The following is a 21,126-nucleotide window of genomic DNA, read 5'->3' on the forward strand; positions in this document are numbered from 1 at the left end:
GCAGTTTTCTCTCCTGTTGTTGATGTGCCTCGATCAACGAGGATGGGATGGCTGCAAACCACGGGGAAAGAACTTAACAAAATGAAGAATGCATTCGAGACTGGGTGGTGCACTGGGTTAGGCATGTCAACCTCCGGGGCTTCGATTTCAAACCGGCCCAATTTATGGAACGGAAGTCTCTTTGTTTTCAACTGGACGCAGCGATATTTTGTGAAATATGATCGAGCAGTTTCAAACCCAGGACTACGGTGTTTAACCTGTGCAGCTCGGCGGGAAACATTCGGGATCAGGTCGACCGCCTGTTTCACACCCCGCAGTCAATGGAGAGTAAAATTCGGGCAGGCTGTAAAATGGAGGTCTTACCCAAACCCGCTCTGCAGGTTAGGTTAAAGGCACTCCCCAAATGTCTCTCTCCAGGGCAAGAGAACAGGGCATCTGTTGCACCTTTGTTGGTCTAACCTCCACTCCAGAAACTTGAGCACATAATTAAGGCTGGCACCTCAGTGCAGTACCGAGAGAGTGCTGTACTGTTGGAGGTGCCACCTTACCAAGGCTGTCAGCTTATTGCACTGGTTCAGGTGGATGTTAAACATCTCCTGTCACTGATTGGAGAGCAGTGAATCATCCCACACCTTCCAAACATTAATCATTTATAGTTGTGAAGTTCTGCAGACCCAGATGCGGGGGGGGGGGGGGGTGGGTGGGGCGGGAGGCGAAGACAGAAAGAGGAGATGAAAATAGCCCACGTGGGCCCCGATTTTGAACCTAAATCCCAGGACCATTGTGTTATGTCTGTGATGTACTTATGAATGACTCCACGAGGCAATGTGTTGTACTCAACCTGTAGTGACCCTGGTCCTTTATTCCAAACTCCAGAGTGAGGCACAAGCATGGTGGGCAGCCTTTTGTACTGGGCCCTGCCACCAGAGCAGGAAACCCCCGGTCTTCACCAGTTGCACCCTCCAGTGGTGCCAGCATGTATATACAACAGTGTAAACCTTATTGATAGTACATCAGGAAAACAAGTCGCCATCTTATGCAACCACACAGTGACTAAACATAGAGTACATCCATAGTCTGCATATACAACACATTGTAACAGAAGTAGGCCATTCAGCCCCTCAAGCCTGTCCCACCATTTAATTAGATCATGGCTGACCTGTACCTCACCCTTACCTGCCTTGGTACCCGATCCCTGACCTAATAAAAAAATCTATCGATCGCAGTCTTGAAAATTTCAATTGACCGAGCCTCAAACAGCTTTTTGGGGGAAGATAGTTCCAGGACAAACTGGTTGGGGTTGAATGCCCTTGTCTTGATCTCAGATTCTTGTGTCCTTAAAGTTTTCGGCCTATAAAACATTAGCTGGTTCAGGCAGTTATGTGTGTGTGGGGGTGGGGGGGGGGGGGGTGTGGGGTGTGCAGGGGAGGCGGGTGGAATGGAAAATGTCCTTACCTCCGAGACATTGACCCGACCCTCCTGGAATGAGCACGTCCGTGGGTCATGTGTACACACGTGTCGATATTTACACCAGTGACACTGATAGGGACTATTCACACATGACAGGCACCTGGTTAGACAAAACACACAGTCAGATTATGCTTCGTAAGACATTACAACATCTACGAGTGTTTAAATTAAGGCTGTTTCTATTAGAACCGGATGCCAACTTCATAAAAATTTTGAGCTGTCACACTTTGAGAGATCAAAAACAAGCCAGTTGTTTCAAACTGGTCTCTTCTGACCTGGAAGCAGAAATTTACGACGAGCATCTAATCCCTCACCAAACGGTAATTCAACTCGGATTAGTCGAAAGAACCAAAGGCGCTGTAAGAAAAAGCTTTTTTGCGCAGCGAGTGGTTGGGATCTGGAATGCACGGCCTGAAAGAGTGGCGGAAGCAGACTCAATCACTGCTTTCAAAAGGGAGTTGGATAAGTACCTGAAAAAAAAATTTGGAGGGCTATGGGGAAAGGGCGGGCGAGTGGGATTGGCTGAAGCGCTCTTGTGGAGAGCCGGCACGGGTTCAACGGAAAAAGTGACCACCTTCCCTGCTGTAACCATTCTAGGATTCTATGACTCTAATCCTCCATCCCTCCCTCAGATGATGAGAGTGTTTGAGAGAGCAGATAAAGGCCGTTCCCTCTGGCGAGTGGGCCAATAACCGGAGGTCACAGATTTAAAATCATTGGCAAAAGATCTCGAGGGGAGATGATGACCTTTTTTCACTCAGAGTTGTCAGGATCTGGAATGCAATCCCTGAAAAGGTGGTGAAGGCTGATTCCACAAATAATTGTAAAAGGGAGTTGGACAGGTACCTGAGGATGAGAAAGGTACAGGGTTACGGACACAAAGCGAGAATGTGGGACTAAGCACTACTGTTCTTTCAAAGAGGCACGATGGGCTGAATGGCCTCCTTCTGTGCTTAATGCATTTAGTCAACCTTCCTATGCCTGCCATTTTAAATATAGGTCTTAAACACATGACTTCTAAATGGGTTAACACCCCTGTCAAAATGGCTGACTCGGAAACGTTGCATGGGCGTATTTCAAGTCCGTCCACTCATATCCAGATTTCTGGTCCATCAATTTAAATCATGTGCATCAACAATTAAGGCTGGAAGTTCCACAGTGATTCCATCAGTCTGCCGCCCACATTATCTGGGGGGAGGGCAGGAAGAGAGATCGGCAAAACCTCTGCGGAATTTCAGGCTCTGCGTGTCTTGCTGAATCAACACCATTAATCGCAGTCTATTTATTTAATCTTCTAGTCAACGTTTTACAGAGCAACTCGATCATGTAAAAACTGCCTCAGTACAGGTACAGTAATAAAACAATTCATAATTTACAAGCATCGTTCTTCTTAATGATCAACTGCTATAAGAAAGTAAAATTCATTCCCAAGCAATAAATATATTAAAATATTTTCCATTATTTTTCTTCCATGTCTGATTTTTTTTCAATTAAAAAAAAGTAAAACAAAGTCAAATTTGGGAGCTAGCTTTTAAGTTGTCGAATCGTACCCAACATAAAGCTGAACATTAGCTGCCTTTATCGTGTGGATTCCTGTTCTCAGCTGCAACCAGCAACCCATTGAGCTTCCATCAGTAGACAAAGTACCTCAAGATGTCTGCTGCCAATTTAGCTCTAACTTAATTGAGCCTAAGAGTGCAGCTCTCTCCAGGTTTAACCAGGTTTATTTTTCACATCTTTGCACTCTTTGCATACTTAAGGGGTTGACTGTGGATGGGCAATGGCAGACATTTAGAGACCGCATGGATGAACTACAACAATTGTACATTCCTGTCTGGCGTAAAAATAAAAAAGGGAAGGTGGCTCAACCGTGGCTATCAAGGGAAATCAGGGATAGTATTAAAGCCAAGGAAGTGGCATACAAATTGGCCAGAAATAGCAGCGAACCTGGGGACTGGGAGAAATTTAGAACTCAGCAGAGGAGGACAAAGGGTTTGATTAGGGCAGGGAAAATGGAGTATGAGAAGAAGCTTGCAGGGAACATTAAGACGGATTACAAAAGTTTCTATAGATATGTAAAGAGAAAAAGGTTAGTAAAGACAAACGTAGGTCCTCTGCAGTCAGAATCAGGGGAAGTCATAACGGGGAACAAAGAAATGGCGGACCAATTGAACAAGTACTTTGGTTCGGTATTCACGAAGGAGGACACGAACAACCTTCCGGTTATAAAAGGGATCGGGGGGTCTAGTAAGGAGGAGGAACTGAGGGAAATCCTTATTAGCCGGGAAATTGTGTTGGGGAAATTGATGGGATTGAAGGCCGATAAATCCCCAGGGCCTGATGGACTGCATCCCAGAGTACTTAAGGAGGTGGCCTTGGAAATAGTGGATGCGTTGACAGTCATTTTCCAACATTCCATTGACTCTGGATCAGTTCCTATGGAGTGGAGGGTAGCCAATGTAACCCCACTTTTTAAAAAAGGAGGGAGAGAGAAAACAGCGAATTATAGACCGGTCAGCCTGACATCGGTAGTGGGTAAAATGATGGAATCAATTATTAAGGATGTCATAGCAGTGCATTTGGAAAGAGGTGACATGATAGGTCCAAGTCAGCATGGATTTGAGAAAGGGAAATCATGCTTGACAAATCTTCTGGAATTTTTTGAGGATGTTTCCAGTAGAGTGGATAAGGGAGAACCAGTTGATGTGGTATATTTGGACTTTCAGAAGGCGTTCGACAAGGTCCCACACAAGAGATTGATGTGCAAAGTTAGAGCACATGGGATTGGGGGTAGTGTACTGACATGGATTGAGAACTGGTTGTCAGACAGGAAGCAAAGAGTAGGAGTAAATGGGGACTTTTCAGAATGGCAGGCAGTGACTAGTGGGGTACCGCAAGGTTCTGTGCTGGGGCCCCAGCTGTTTACACTGTACATTAATGATTTAGATGAGGAGATTAAATGTAGTATCTCCAAATTTGCGGATGACACTAAGTTGGGTGGCAGTGTGAGCTGCAAGGAGGATGCTGTGAGGCTGCAGAGCGACTTGGATAGGTTAGGTGAGTGGGAAAATGCATGGCAGATGAAGTATAATGTGGATAAATGTGAGGTTATCCACTTTGGTGGTAAAAACAGAGAGACAGACTATTATCTGAATGGTGACAGATTAGGAAAAGGGGAGGTGCAAAGAGACCTGGGTGTCATGGTACATCAGTCATTGAAGGTTGGCATGCAGGTGCAGCAGGCGGTTAAGAAAGCAAATGGCATGTTGGCCTTCATAGCAAGGGGATTTGAGTACAGGGGCAGGGAGGTGTTGCTACAGTTGTACAGGGCATTGGTGAGGCCACACCTGGAGTATTGTGTACAGTTTTGGTCTCCTAACCTGAGGAAGGACATTCTTGCTATTGAGGGAGTGCAGCGAAGGTTCACCAGACTGATTCCCGGGATGGCGGGACTGACCTATCAAGAAAGACTGGATCAACTGGGCTTGTATTCACTGGAGTTCAGAAGAATGAGAGGGGACCTCATAGAAACATTTAAAATTCTGACGGGGTTAGACAGGTTAGATGCAGGAAGAATGTTCCCAATGTTGGGGAAGTCCAGAACCAGAGGTCACAGTCTAAGGATAAGGGGTAAGCCATTTAGGACCGAGATTGCGGAGGAACTTCTTCACCCAGAGAGTGGTGAACCTGTGGAATTCTCTACCACAGAAAGTTGTTGAGGCCAATTCACTAAATATATTCAAAAAGGAGTTAGATGAGGTCCTTACTACTAGGGGGATCAAGGGGTATGGCGAGAAAGCAGGAATGGGGTACTGAAGTTGAATGTTCAGCCATGAACTCATTGAATGGCGGTGCAGGCTAGAAGGGCTGAATGGCCTACTCCTGCACCTATTTTCTATGTTTCTATGTTTCTATGTTTCCCTTGGAGAATAATGAGAGGTTCGCACGCTGAGTAACAGCAAACATTCCTCCCATGGCCATAACCATCTTTATACCAGCCGATAGGGTGGCTAGTCCTTCGAGCAGAGAAGGTGAAGAGGAGATTTGGTAGAGGTGTTTAAAATCATGAAGGGTTTAAGATAGAGTAAATAAGGATAAACTGTTTGCAGTGGCTGAAGGGTCAGTAACTAGAGGGCACAGATTTAAGGCGATTGGCAAAAGAACCAGAGACGACATGAGGCAAAACCTTTTTACGCAACGAGTGGTTAGGATTTGGAATGCACTGCCTGATAGGGAGGTGAAGATTCAATAGTAGATTTATCTAAAAAAAAGAAAAAAAAATCTAAATCTGCATTGGATGAGAGTCATCTTTTGGATGAGACGTTAAACTCAGGCCCCGTCTGCCCTCTCGGGTGAACGCAAAAGATCCCATGGCACTATTTCGAAGAGGAGCAGGGGAGTTATCCCCGATGTCCTGGCCAATATTTATCCCTCAATCAACACCTAAAAACAGATTATCTGATCATTATCACGTTCCTGTTTTTGGGAGCTTGCTGTGCGCAAATTGGCTGCCGTGTTTTCTACATTACAACAGTGACTGCACTTCGAAAGGACTTCTTTGGCTGCAAAGTGCTTTGGGGCGCCCTGAGGCTGTGAAAGGCGCGAAATAAATGCAAGAAATGTTCTTCTCGTTTCAGAATGAGCCCACAGGGAAATAAAATGTGCCCCAAAGAGGTACACCTATGACTCATTGCAGATCAAGGCGAAACAATTCGAAGCAAGGTCCAGGCAAACTTACGAGTGGTGGACGCTGCAGTTGTAGAAGACAAAGCTGGTGCTGGCAAAGGTCATGCCCGTCTCCTTGGATTTCAGGTGAAGCTGGACCACCTGGTGATCTCCTGTCATAAAAAAAACACAACCCTTAGCAACACTGAGCAAAGGCAACCACATTGGTAATCTCTCCCGACCTGCTCCCCAGTGTTGGCAACAGCACTCGCCGTTCCCGGAAAGGGGACGGGAAGGCACTGATGTCACTTTGAAGGGAGTGAAATTCCTCTTTTAAGGGAAGACGGGAGCGCGCCTAGTTTTCCCCCGAACTCAAGACCCATCAACGAAATCACATTCTCAAGGATCGAATATTTCGAAGGGCCGCATTCCCACAAGTCCATCAGCAGCTCGCCAACAACAACAACAACATGCATTTCTATAGCACCTTGAATGTAGCAAAACATCCCAAGGCACATCACAGGAGCATTACCAAACAATATTTGACACCTAAGGCGATATTAGCACAGGTGCCCAAAAGGCTTGGTCAAAGAGGAGCATCTTAAAGGAGGAGAGTGAGAGAGAGAGGTTTAGGGAGGGGATTCAAGTGCTTAGGGTCTCGGCAGCTGAAGGCACAGCCTCCAATGGTGGAGCGATTAATATCGGGGATGCCAAGAGGCCTGAATTGGAGGGGCGCAGAGATCTCGAAAGATTGTAGAGATGGAGGAGGTTACAGAGATCGGGAGGGTCGAGGCCATGGAGGGATTTTGAAAAATATTCAGTGCAAACTTGAGAAGAATAATCACCACACACCTCACAGGACACCCCCCTTGATTGTGAAGTCCATTTTCCGATGACCTGAGGATATGGAATCAGCCCCCATGCCTCGGAGAACAGCCTCGTTGGTGTCAACAGGTACCTTTGCTATGGACTGGCATGGACTTAGCACTTCCAAACCCCTGTGGTGATGGCCCAGCCTAGTATGGATGCCACAGGAGCCGGTGCGAAAAGCAGTTTTGCACAAGACACCAAGGACGTCAGCAGCATCGTGGCTGTAATCCAGGAAGAACAGGCTGTGCGCAGCTCCTGGGGTGGTGCAGCGACTGGAGCGACTGTTGGGGACACGGCGAGTGTGCATCAGCCCACTCGTCGAGAACAGACTGCTACTTCTCGGAAGCCAGCCACAGCTCTCCAGCTCTCTGACTGCCTCATTTATCAAAGTCTCAGTTGGGGGCAGGTACTGAAGAATCGCCAACTTCGTGCTGCCAAATGTTTTCCTGCAGCTTCCATTTATCATTTTTTTTTCTCTCGCCTCGCTTTAAGTAAACCATCGCTCCTTGCCGGGCGCCCTTCCTTCACTTAGAATCAATTGCAGGTTTTGAGAAGTACAAGCAACAACAACTTGTATTTATATAGCGCCTTTAACATCGTGAAATGTCCCAAGACGCTTCACGGGAGTGTTGCAAGACTAGATAAATAAATTTGACACCGAGCCACAGAAGAAGAAATTCACACAAAGCTTGGTCAAAGATGTATGTTTTAAGGAGCGTCTTAAAGGAGGAAAGAGAGGTAGAGATGTGGAGAGGTTTAGGCAGGGAGTTCCGGAGCTTAGGAAACAGAAGACACGGCCACCAATGGTTGAGCAGTTATAATCATGGATGTTCAAGAGGGAAGAATTTGAGGAGCGCAGACATCTCGGAGTGTTGTGGGGCTGGAGGAGATTACAGAGTCAGGGAGGGACGAGGTCATGGAGGGATTTGAAAATAAGGATGAGAGTTTTGAAATCGAGGAGTTGCTTAACGGTGTGCAGTTTTAGCTCTCCCCTATTTGTAACTTTGAAGTTAAATTAAGTCTTGTTTTTATATCTTACCTGTAAAATCATGATTTGCCCGACAGCCCCCACTCTCCTGGGCTACTGAGCCATTCAGAGCAGGAATCTCCCAGATTCTGTACACCCCTACACTGTCCTGAGTTACCCAAGCTGAACTAGAGTGCGATTGGGGGCGTTATAATTGACCCTGATGCCCTTAGACTATGGAGGGACAGCTGTGTAATGTATGCATCTGCGAGTATGCTCACAGGTTTATAGAGTTGTTGCATTGTGAGTGGCTTAGCCAGTCATGTGATGTTCACAGAACTCAATAAAACCCCAGTCAGTTGGATCTCGGTCATTCACGATGAGGTATGCAGTTGTGAGCCTAATGGATGAACAGGTAATGTGTAGTGTAATTGTTAAACCTTTGTTAATAAACCAACTAGTTCTTAATAGTAATGTGTTGCTATGAATTCTTAAGCAAAGAACCCATGAAGTAAATACATTACAGGCGGGGGGGCGGGGGGAAATCAGCTTGATCGCCGCTCAGTAAGTCATGCTGCAAAAGCACTCTTGCATGGAGGTTGGCAAAGGACCCGATTGGACTTGGTACACCCGTTGTTCAAACACCTCACGGTTTGGTTCCACACATGGAATGTGGCGATTTGGGTGAAGCACAGGAGGGAGGCAGGCACACTGTGCCCAGAATAAGGCACACTGTGCCCCAGAATAAGGAACACTCTGCCCCAGAATAAGGCACACTGTGCCCCAGAATAAGGAACACTGTGCCCCAGAATAAGGAACACTGTGCCCCAGAATAAGGCACACTGTGCCCCAAAATAAGGAACACTCTGCCCCAGAATAAGGCACACTGTGCCCCAGAATAAGGCACACTGTGCCCCAAAATAAGGAACACTGTGCCCCAGAATAAGGAACACTGTGCCCCAAAATAAGGAACACTCTGCCCCAGAATAAGGCACACTGTGCCCCAAAATAAGGAACACTGTGCCCCAGAATAAGGCACACTGTGCCCCAAAATAAGGAACACTCTGCCCCAGAATAAGGAACACTGTGCCCCAGAATAAGGCACACTGTGCCCCAGAATAAGGAACACTGTGCCCCAGAATAAGGAACACTGTGCCCCAGAATAAGGCACACTGTGCCCCAGAATAAGGAACACTGTGCCCCAGAATAAGGAACACTCTGCCCCAGAATAAGGCACAGGCTTCAGAAGAGATGGGGGGGAAACTCAGGAGAGGGACCAAGATACACATTGTACAAAACAGAGCTCATGACTTGTGACATACATAGATGTAAGTTGTGTACAGTAGATTGTGTAGATCTGTTCTGACTGTCATAAACAACTTGTGCCATCAACGCAGTAATATTTCCCAAGGCACTTCACAGGAGCGTTATCAAACACAATTTGACACCGAGCCACATAAGGAGAAATTAGGGCAGGTGACCAAAAGCTTGGCCAAAGAGGTAGGTTTTAAGGAGAGTCTTAAACATAACAACATAAGAAATAGGAGCAGGACTAGGCCATTTGGCCCCTCGAGCCTGCTCCGCCATTTAATAAGATCATGGCTGATCTGATCATGGACTCAGCTCCACTTCCCTGCCCAGTCCCCATAACCCTTGACTCCCTTATCATTCAGAAATCTGTCTATGTCCACTTTAAATATATTCAATGACCCAGCTTCCACAGTTCTCTGGAATAGAGAATTTCAAGGATTCATGACCATCTGAGAGAAGAAATTCCTCATTTCCGTTTTAAATAGGTGATTGAAATTATATCCCCCAGTTCTAGATTCCCCACGAGGGGAAACATCCTCTCTGCATCTACCCTTATACATTTCAATAAGATCACCTCTCATTCTTCTAAACTCCAATGAGTATAGGCCCAACCTGCTCAACCTTTCTTCATAAGACAACCCCTTCATCTCAGGAATGAAAGGAGGAGAGAGGTAGAGAGATAGAGAGGTTTGGGGAGGGAATTCCAGAGCTCGGGGCCTAGGCAGCAGAAGACACGGCCACAAATGGCGGTGCGATGAAAATGGAATTGATTAAAAAAGATATATTATTTTTTCTTTCAGTCGAAAACATAGCACAAGTTATAAATGGAATGCACATTCATTAGGCCCATTGATTGTATTAGATTTTAAAAAACAACTCTCCATTTGTGACTGGCTGTCATCTCATGGTTGCCGTGCGTTTGTTTCTTGCTCAGCGGAGCTTATGGAGATGTCGGTCATACCTTATTGGTGCCAGGAATTAGCCATAACACCGCTACCCAACTATGCTGTTCCACACACAACTGTGGCAAGAGCAGCCAGGATGAACAGCACGACAACCACTACTGATTACACACGGTTGCTATGCTGCTCGTCGCAGCTTGAGTAATGGCCCCCGTGGAATGTTCGTTGGCCTGAGCAATGATGACTTTCAAACTTCATTGAGAATATATTGGCAACATGAGGAAAACATGTTTTTAGGCAGTGACTTGTTGGGAAATGCACTGCCTGAAAGGGTTTGGAAGCAGATTCAATAGTAGCCTTCAAAAGGGAATTGGATAAATACCTGAAGGGAAAAATTTGTAGGGCTATGGGGAACGAGCGAGGGAGCGGGACTAATTGGATTAGCTCTTTGAAAGATCTGTCACACAACAAAGGGCCGAATGGCCGCCTTCTGTGCTGTATCATTCTATGATTCTATATACAAAGGCAGTGAGGTTTCCCAGTTATCTGCCCAAATATTAACTAGGCAATCCTGCAGAGTCTGCCCCGTGGTACAGTAACTGTAAAAATGGTAAAAGTGCTTTATCTTGTGCAACAAAGCACTGCTTTCATCTCAGATGATATTGAGAAACCTCCACTTGAAAACTTTAAACCCCAGGTCCCTCTGTACTACAGCATTTTGCAATTTTTCTCCCTTTAAATTATAATTTGCTTTTCTATTTTTTGATCAAAGTGGATAACTTCACATTTTCCAACATTATACTGCATCTGCCAAATTTTTGCCCACTCACTTCGCCTGTCTGTATCCCTTTGCAGATTTATTTGTGTACTCCTCACAATTTGCTTTCCCCACCAGGGAAGGTCCAAGGTTTGCTGCCTCATCTATCCTGTGCAACGTGGCCTCAGCCAGGGCAGTGGAAAAGATGTCCTGTGACGTGGAAAGAGGGAAAATTACCATGGTTTTCATTCCTCATCACCATCAAGTGACTTCTGCTGGAGGTGGTCGTTAGCCTGAAGGGCGAGGACAAGATCGGGCTTTGCTGCGATGCTCCTGACACTCATTTCCCAGGCTCACACATGAGGAACGGCCAGCCGAGGTGGATTTTGAGCAGGTTTTTGAAGTGGCAGGGGAGAACTGCAAAGTGTGGAATCGCACCCCAGCACCTTCAGGAGAGATGGGGAGAACGCTAATTGGGAAGGCGATGAGTGGGGGGGTTGACAATGCTGAAGCTGGCAAGAATACTGAGGTGGGGGGAGGGGGGAGGGAGAATGTCAGAGGAGGAGGAGAGAATGCTGGGGGGAGAAAATGTTGGGAGGGAAAGAATTTTGCCAGAGGGAAGATGATCAGAGGAAACGACAACTAAAACAAACCTTTTAGATTAACATCTTGCACTTATTCAGTGGCCTTACAATAGGGAACAACAGGCACTGGGAAAAGGGTTAGGGAAGTGTCTGAAGGCAGACTCAAAAAGAGGTAGACATTGCGGAGGCTTTTGAAGGTATGGAGAGAGGTAGCAAGGCAGAGGGGTTTAGGGAGCTGGTCCCAGGGAGCACAATTCTCATGGCTGAAGTTGTGGCCACTGGTAGTGGAGCGGTGGGGCAGAGAGGAGAGCTTGCTGAATGCAAGGCTGCAAGAGGTTGCAGACCTAGAGCAGGGTGAAGGCATGGACAAGATTCAGAATTAAATGAGGCTGGGAGCTATTGCATATCAGTGAGGTCTATGGTGATGCACTCTGCAAACCTGCTCTATGAGTGCTTCATTTATTGAAATGCCAGTTGTGGGGGGCAATTATTGAAGCAAGGCCAACTTGCAATGCCAAATATTATCCCACAGCTTCTATTTACGATGTCGTCAAGTTACGTGTGCGCTTGTGCCGATCTATCCCTCAATCAGGTCGCTGCCTCATCATTCTGAGTGTAATGTCGCCAAGTTTGCTGATGATACAAAGATGGGTGGGAAAGCAAAATGTGAGGAGGACACAAAAAAATCTGCAAAGGAATATAGACAGGCTGAGTGAATGGGCAAAAATTTGGCAGGTATGGGCAAATGTGAAGTTATCCACTTTGACCAAAAAATAGAAAAGCAAATTAGAATTTAAATGGGGAAAAAGTGCAAAGTGCTGCAGTACAGAGAGACCTGGGGGTCCTTGTGCATGAAACACAAAAAGTTGATATGCAGGTACAGCAAGTGATCAGGAAGACAAATGGAATGTTGGCCTTTATTGCAAGGGGGATGGAGTATAAAAGCAGAGAAGTCCTGCTACAACTCTATTGGTGAGGCCACACCTGGAGTATTGCATGCAGTTTTGGTCTCCGTATTTAAGTAAGGATATATTTGCATTGGAGGCTGTTCAGAGAAGGTTCATTAGGTTGATTCCGGAGATGAGGGGGTCGACGTATGAAGATAGCTTGAGTAGGTTGAGCCTCTACTCATTGAAGTTCAGAAGAATGAGAGGTGATCTTATCGAAACATATAAGATAATGAGGGGGCTCGACAAGGTGGATGCAGAGAGGATGTTTCCACTGATAGGGGAGACTAGAATTAGGGGGCATAGAAAAAGGGCCTGCCCATTTAAAATGGAAATGAGGAGGAATTTCTTCTCTCAGAGGGTTATAAATCTGTGGAATTCTCTGCCTCAGAGAGCTGTGACGGCTGGGTCATTGAATATATTTAAGACAGAGATAGACAGATTTTTGAGCGATTAAGGGAATAAAGGGTTATGGAGAGCGGACAGGGAAGTGGAGCTGAGTCCATGATCAGATCAGCCATGATCCTATTGAATGGCGGAGCAGGCTCGAGGGGCCGTATGGCCGACTCCTGCTCCTATTTCTTATGTTCTTGTGTTCACTGAGGGCCAGCGGCCATTTCCTACACTAAAACGGTGGCCACACTTCAACAAGGACTTCATTGGCTGCAAAGTGCTTGGGCCGTTCCGAGGTGGTGAAAGGCATGAGATGAATGCAAGTCGTCCTTTTTCTCTCTTTATCAGATTTGATAATTGAGAGCCAGCTGACGAACAAGCAGCGACAAAAGAGCCTATTCAACGGGTAATGGAAAAGCGATTGTGAGCAATTACCCGGCAATCTGAACACGGACCTCAGTTTTTGGATGTCTCTCCCACCTACTCTGAAAGGACTGACAGTTAACAGCCTGATGCTAGCACGATAGCTGATGATCGTTTCTGTACCTCCGCGGCTGATCTAAGTGTCTTTGCAAAAGACTGTGATTGACAGCCCCATTAACATGACACTTAATATTAAAGTGATGAAAGCCCTTAAGTGCACTTAGCTGTAAAGGACATGACAATTACTCTTATTTTATCACGTTTTTGATTCCAGATTATTAACTAAGGATTAAGTTTTTTTTCTCCCCCCCGCTCCCCACCCCTCCTACCATATTTCTTCATTATTCAATGCATTTTATATAAAACATTCTTCATTACAGTTTGAGGAGTCTATCTGATGAGTCTCAACAATTAGACATCTCTTGATTGAACCGAATCTTAAGAACGCAGGCGAGCGGGGAATGTGAAGTCGCCATTGGGAAGCACCAAGTATCAACCCTTCATAGACCAAGTGAACCTCCCATGGACACCGTTCACTCAACACCCCACAGCAAATTCCGCATAAATATCCCTCGATCCTGAACGGTAACCGAAACATCACAACATGCATCCATTCTGACAGCTGCGTTATTCAAACCACCACCCTCCACAAGCATCACTGTTCCCTCAATCCCAGCAGCGAAGAATCCCATGACGTGCCAAGAAGTATTTTAACATTTCCATTTATACCTTAAGAAAGCTTGGAATGTAAAGATACCGTTTTGCCCTTCAAGCCCGCCCCTTCCGTAGTCCATGATCACCTCAGCCGTGGACTGAGGACTCACCAAGAATGAGAGGTGATCTTATTCAAACTTATAAGATAATGAAGGGGCTCGACAAGTTGGATGCAGAGGGGATATTTCCACTCATAGGGGAAACTAAAACTAGGGGGTATAGTCTTAGAATAAGGGACCGCCCATTTAAAACTGAGATGTGGAGGAGTTTCTTCTCTCAGAGGGTTGTAAATCTATGGAATTCTCTACCCCAGAGAGCTGTTGAGGCTGGGTCATTGAATATATTTAGGGTGGAGAGAGGCAGATCTTTGAGCGATAAGGGAGTAAAGGGTTATGGGGAGAGAGCAGGGAAGTGGAGCTGAGTCCATGATCAGATCAACCATATTCTTATTGAATGGCGGAGCAGGCTCGAGGAGCCGAATGGCCTACTCCTGCTCCTATTTCTCTTATTTTATCATGTATTTGATTCCAGATTATTAACTGAGGATTACGTTTTTTTCTCCCCCGTGCACCCTCCCCATGACCTCAACTCCACTTCCCCGCCTGTTCCCCATAACCTTTGACTCCCTTCAGTGCTCCAACTTTGGCCTGTTGTGCATCACATATCCTTCGATCCACCATCAGTTGCAGAACCTGTAGTCACCTTGGTCCTACTCTCTCACACTCCCTCCCTGCACTCATCTCTTCATCGTTAGAAACATTCTTGAAACCCATCTTTCCGACCAACCTTTCGGTCATCTCTTTTAACCTGATGCCTGGGGGACCAAACCCTTGATCTATTCCGTTTTTTCCTTTTCTTCCTGTAAAGCGCCTTTGGACATTATCTACATAGAAGGTGTTGTATAAATTCATATGAAACAAGTTGTTGGCGTCAGTTAGTTTCTTTACAACCCATGCCAATCCTTGTAGTCTCCAATCCCACTGTGAGCCAGATATTTATCTAACTCCTCTTTGAACAAGTTAACCAATAGAATAGCAACTGCAAGATAAACCTGGGATGATCCTAAAATATTTGACAGTATTCTGATTAAAATACTAGAGTGGTATATAATCACGCTCCTTACTTCTATTTGCTAAGGATTACAGACCATTCCGGGTAAAAGGAAGTGTGGCCTATGTCATTCACTTCATTTAAATTACATTAAATTATTAGAAAGCATGAGATATTTCTCAGACATGATGGTAAGTGCCCTAAAAGCGAGAAGCCCAATTATTAGCTTATAAGGTTGTATAGTGATTATGGTTCTAATAAGGAATGGATACTCTTGTAGTGTCAGCCATGGCTCAGTGGGTAGCACTCTCGCCTCTGAGTCAGAGGTTGTGGGTCCAAATCACACTCCAGTGAGGTACTGAGGGAGCATTGCGTTTCCTACATTACAACTGTGACTATACTCCAAAAGTACTTCATTGGCTGTAAAGCACTTTGAGACGTCCAGTGGCCATGAAAGGCGCTACATAAATGCAAGTCTTTATTTCTTTCTTTCCTATAGGAACAACGCAGGAGAAGTTTTTACTAACCCAGTGTTCATTGCACCCGGAAGCAAGCTGTTCGCACTTCTGAAGAAGCTAAATCAATTGCGCAGGTTTTACATACAATACTAAACAACCTCCGGTTCGAAAAGCTTCAAGGCTACTTGAGCAATCAAGCAGCAAACGAACCGTGTTTTTTAAGAAAACATGAAGAATTTATCAATGTACAAAACAAAGTGCTCCACTGGCAGGTTAATTTCACTCATGGGAGACATCTCAGAATCATGATCATTTGCGAGTGATTGATTGTAAATAAATATATCTATAATGACCTAATTCGGCAGATTAGACTTTAGAAGTGCAGCCGAATTGTTCCACGGCACAGAGTTGGAATTAGAACGCTGGGTGAGATATTGGGGTTGATCATTTAATAACGGATACTGTGGGGGGAGTTGGGTTGGGAGGCTCCAGGGACGCTCAGCACCCCAGAGTGTGGCCAATTAGTGCACAGTGTGCTACTATAAGGTGTGTACAAGAAAGGAAGGTTTGCATTTGTATAGCGCCTTGCACGACCACCGGATGTCTCAAAGCACCATTTCAGCCAATGAAGTACGATTGGAGTGTAGTCACTGTGGTAATGTGGGAAATGTGGCAGCCAACTTGCGCACAGCAAGCTCCCACAAACAGCAACGTGATAATGACCAGATAATCTGCTTTTGTTATGTTTATTGAGGAATAAACATAGGCCGGGACACTGGAGTTAACTCCCCTGCTCTTCTTCGAAATAGTGCCATGGGATCTTTTACATCAACCCGAGAGCATAGACAGGGCCTCGGTTTAACGTCTCACCCAACAGTGCAGTGAAATGTCAGCCATATATTGGGACTACCCAGTCCACCCACTCTGCCAGCGTTGGGCCTCAAAAGGGGGACACTGCCCCAGTACAGTGCTCTGGACCACATCTCCTTCCCCCCCCACTCAACCACGGACCTTTTCCTATTGAGGGGCCGTCAGATGTTCACATGCTGCAGGTGTCCAAAATCCCATCCCCACAAACCTAGCACGTTCCCAGCACATCATCCGCTACACAACAGGAGCAATATTTAAACAAGCCGGCTTTGTATTAAGGCAGAAGTTCATTTCATTTGGACTCGACCACAGCCTGAGATGCAGAACAGTATCAGGCTCAGTTCAATAGTCTGGGCTTGTATTGTACAGTCTGGGCTTGTATTGTACAGACTGAGCTTGTATTGTGCAGACTGAGCTTGTATTGTACAGTCTGGGCTTGTATTGTACAGACTGAGCTTGTATTGTACAGACCGAGCTTGTATTGTACAGACTGAGCTTGTATTGTACAGACCGGGCTTGTATTGTATAGTCTGGGCTTGAAAGTTGTCAAGTCGAGGCTCGCATTTACTCGAGTATGGAAGATTAAGGGGTGATCTGATCGAGCTATTTAGGATGATTAAAGGATTTGATAGGATAGATAGAGAGAGACCATTTCCTCTGGTGGGAAAGTCCACAACAAGGGGGCATAACCTTAAAATTAGAGCTAGGCCGCTTCGGGGTGATACCAGGAAGCACTTCTTCACACAAAGGGTGGTGAAAATCTGGAACTCACTCCCCCAAAAAGCTGTTGAGGGTGGGGGTATCAATTGAAAATTTTAAAACTGAGATAGCTAGATTGTTTGCTTGGTAAGGGTATTAAGGGATATGGAGTAAGGGCAGGTAAATGGAGCTGAGGTACAGATCAGCCAGGATCTAATTGAATGGTGGAACAGGCTCGAGGGGCTGAATGGCCTACTCCTGATCCTATGTCTAGTGTGTCAGTATTCTAGCTGCGCATTACCTATCAAAATACATTCAGTCATAACTAACATGAGTTCCATCCTGGAGATGCATCTGGTTTAAACCATTACAATTTAAATGAGAATCATCATCATCAAGTGGAGACTGGATTTTGGACCATTTGTGAGGGACACTCTGAACCACATTAAAGTGTTAAAGGAGTTAGCTCAGGATATCCAACTTGAATGATTGGCATTTACTGACCATTGCAGTGGCTGGTGCTGTGAATAATGTGTCTTATTTTCATTGTATGTTCCAGAGAAAGGAAAGAGTGAAGAGCATAGAAAAACACAGTGTTGGTAAAACAGCAGTGTGTCTATTGGGGAAGGTACCACAGGGGCCTCTGTAACCTAGCTCAGAGTGATTGAAGTCGCATGCAGACTGCTCACAAAACGGCTGCTTCCAGCACAGCTGAGAAGCCCGGATGGTGCCGATATAATCAGGCTATTTGAATTAGACTGCGTTTAGGTTAGACTGCGAGACCTAAACTAGGGGACACGGGTTAAACTTTAACAAGACTCTAGAGAGAATATAAATTGGACAAAATCGATTTCCCCACAGAGTAGCAGAGGAAAAGCAGTCACGATGGTAGTTGATTAACTCCTTTTAAAAAGGGATCGGGTAAATAACTGCTAAACCCACTGCCGAGCAGTTAACAAGGATAGATGGCAGACTGCATCCTCCATGATGGCAGTGATGGCAGCGTGGCTGGGGCGGGGAGGGAGATGTTGTCTGGGGGAAGATTGCAGGCCAATCATGAAGCTGTGAGGATGGAAGTTCTGCTCGATAAGATTTGGTGACCAGGGAACACTTATGTAGCATTGCCCCAAGGAGATCAAACGTGTGGGGTCGAGTCTATGTTAGGGTAGTGTCCAAGGGAGGGCAGACTGGGCGTGGTCTGCTGAGGAGAAAATATGATCAGTAAACGTACATGAATAACTGGGATACACAACTCGATGGTCAAATTGGCAGACAATACCAAATTAGGAAGCCGGTCGTTCATCTACGGAGGCAGCTTGAGGGAACATTAGCGGAAGGAAATAGTGACCAAAGTTCTCCATAAATGGTATGGGATTAGCTATAGGTGAAGTTGGAGGAGATCTAGTGTTTTTTTTTGTCGACTTGATGCTTCACGTGTCCAATCACTGTGGAGCAGTGATCCACAAACAGAAGGCTGTACAATATAGACAAACACTATCGTATGAGACAAAGGGAGTGAGGCTTAAACTGTACCAAGTTCCAGTCTGATCACAATCTGTACTGTGCCCCATTCTAATTTCTGTGATACAAGGGAGACACCCGATCCCCGGAGACAGTTCGAAGAATGGAGAAACTCACGTTTTTCAATCTTGAAGGAAGTGGGCTTCCTAAAAGGTGACGTTACCGAGGTGAATAAAATAATAAACGGTATAGAAAAGGTAACTCGAAACTAAACTTTTGGCAAAGGACAAGGGAACGCAGGTTCAAACCACCAAAAGGCAACTTTAGGACCTCAGCCAGGAAGGTCTTCAGGGGGTGACGAACAGACAGAGCAAAATTCCAGATAGGCAAAAAACCCTGGAATCATTTAAGAACCCGTTAGATGCCCTTTCAGGATGGATCAGCAAAGATGACCTAATGGCCATTCTCACCCACCCATCTTGCGAACAGCCCCTTCGTGTTCTGCCCTTTCCTATGTTCTGCTGTGGAGCAGAAATATAGGAGGACATCCATTTTACTGTAAGAATGGTCGAGGACTTTTAGGTAGCCTTTAATGGGGTATCCCTTTAACGCTAATGTTTAATTTTAAAAGCCCATGACCGTATCACTTGCTACTTAGAACAGTAATAGGAATTACTTTGAATGAATATTTCACAATCTAATTTTTTTGATAATCAACTTCTCATAATATGCTGTATTTATTCCCGTCCCACACAGATGCTTGTAAAAAGCGTTTAAATAATGTAACGCTTGCAAAGGAAAAGGCAGTAGCCATTCGTTCTTTGGGTAGCAACCATGAATAATTAATTGCACAGTACTGAGCTGAAATTTCTGTAATCAAACTGCTGCTTGGAACAATCAAAATTTGCTAATGAATATTAATTAATGAAACGATCTGTAAATATTGCAGGTGTAATTGCCAATTGAATAACCATTAATCTTTGCTTCCTTTGTGACTACACGCATAGGAATGCTGTAAATTGGCATTTGTGACTTGCCATAAGATTTATTTGAATTCAAGATAATTAAAACCAGTCTGGAAAACAAAATGGCCACCCCAGAGCTAAAGTAATTGGATAAAAGCATTACTTTCCTGTATTTGAACTAGAAGCCTTTAGACTGGGGCGACTGATTGTTCAGGGCAGACCCAATCATTAACCTCTCACAGCTGGCTGACTCAAGGCTTTCAGTAAATGATTAGAATTTTCCTAATTACTCACAAGGTATCAGCCACAGCTCAGTGGGTAACACTCTTACCTCTTGAATCGGAAGGTCGAAGGTTAAAGTCCCATTCCAGATTCTCGAGCCGATACACCAGTGCATTGCTGAGGGGCTGCTGCACTGTCAGAGGTGCCGTCTTTCAGATGAGATGTTAAACCTGTCCGCCCGCTCAGGTGCATGTAAAAGTTCCCACGGCATTATTTTGAAGAAGAGCTGGGAAATTCTCGCCGCTATCCTGGCCAAAATTTATCCCTCAATCAGCATCACAAAAAAAATAAGATTGGGCCAAAAATTGGCTTCCTGCGGGCGGGCGGGCGGCAGCGATTGAAATTTTTTTTAACGCAAGTACCTGGCGGTCCCGGAGGAATGTGTACTTTCGGTCCGAGGCCTCCATTCACTGTGCAGCATTTCGGCTCACACATCCCAGGAACGTAAGCTCAAGCTGGGATCACATGGGTCTGGACCACCAATGACCATGGAGTATTCTCATTGATAATAATGGGAGCTCTGTTTATATGAGCTCCCGTTACTATCAATGAGAATACCCCCAAAACACAGAAACACAACACAATAACTTTTTAAAAAAATACCTCACATATTTAAAATTAATTGAAATGGAATTAAATTAAATGGTTTAGGAAAAAAAATATTTTTTGGAAAATGTTTTAAAAATGTTTTAATAGGGTTAAAAAAAATAAGCTTACCTTAACGGACAGGGATTTTAATACAAAAATTTGTGATAAAATTGAATTTTTGTACCTTTTAAAACTCTTACGCTGGTAAACTTAGGCTATAAGCTTGCTTTTACCAGGCGTAAGAGTTTGAAGGACACTCGCTGGGCAAGAGCTGGGCAAATAGCCCAAATCTCTGCCCGCGAAGGCCCTTCTCCCGGGGATGTGTACAATCACAAATGCCAGTTCTCGGTGCATGCGCATATCATACACACCCGGAGAGGCCACAATTTTCGGCTCGTTATTTGGTCATTATCTCATTGCTGTTTCTGGGAACTTGCTGTGTGCTAATTAGCAGTGGAATTTCCTACATTACAACAGTAGCTATATTTCAACAGTACTTAATTGGCTGTAAAGCATTTTGGGACATCCTGAAATTGGCCTTTATTACAAGAGGATGAGAGTATAAGAATAAAGACATCTTACTGCAATTATATAGGGCCATGGTGAGACCGCACCTGGAGTATTGAGTACAGTTATGGTCTCCTTACCTCAGAAAAGATGTACTTGCCATAGAGGGATTGCAACGAAGATGCACCAAACTGATTCCTGGGATGGGGTGATTGTCCTATGATGAGAGATTGAGTCGACTGG

General features: G+C 45.1%; 1 protein-coding gene across 1 annotated transcript in view; it reads right to left on the reverse strand.

Moving 5' to 3' along the window:
- The window catches only part of plxna4 (plexin A4), a 647,412-nt gene that overhangs the window by 178,737 nt on the left and 447,549 nt on the right, over window positions 1-21,126 (reverse strand). The window contains exons 8-9 of the mRNA XM_070897188.1: window positions 6,209-6,308; window positions 1,456-1,570 (exon numbers count right to left, since the gene is read on the reverse strand). Of these exons, the coding sequence (XP_070753289.1) occupies window positions 1,456-1,570; window positions 6,209-6,308 (215 nt within the window). The remainder of the gene's footprint in view (window positions 1-1,455; window positions 1,571-6,208; window positions 6,309-21,126) is intronic.

This window comes from Pristiophorus japonicus, chromosome 13 (assembly GCF_044704955.1).
Source record: "Pristiophorus japonicus isolate sPriJap1 chromosome 13, sPriJap1.hap1, whole genome shotgun sequence".
Classification (NCBI taxonomy): domain Eukaryota; kingdom Metazoa; phylum Chordata; class Chondrichthyes; family Pristiophoridae; genus Pristiophorus; species Pristiophorus japonicus.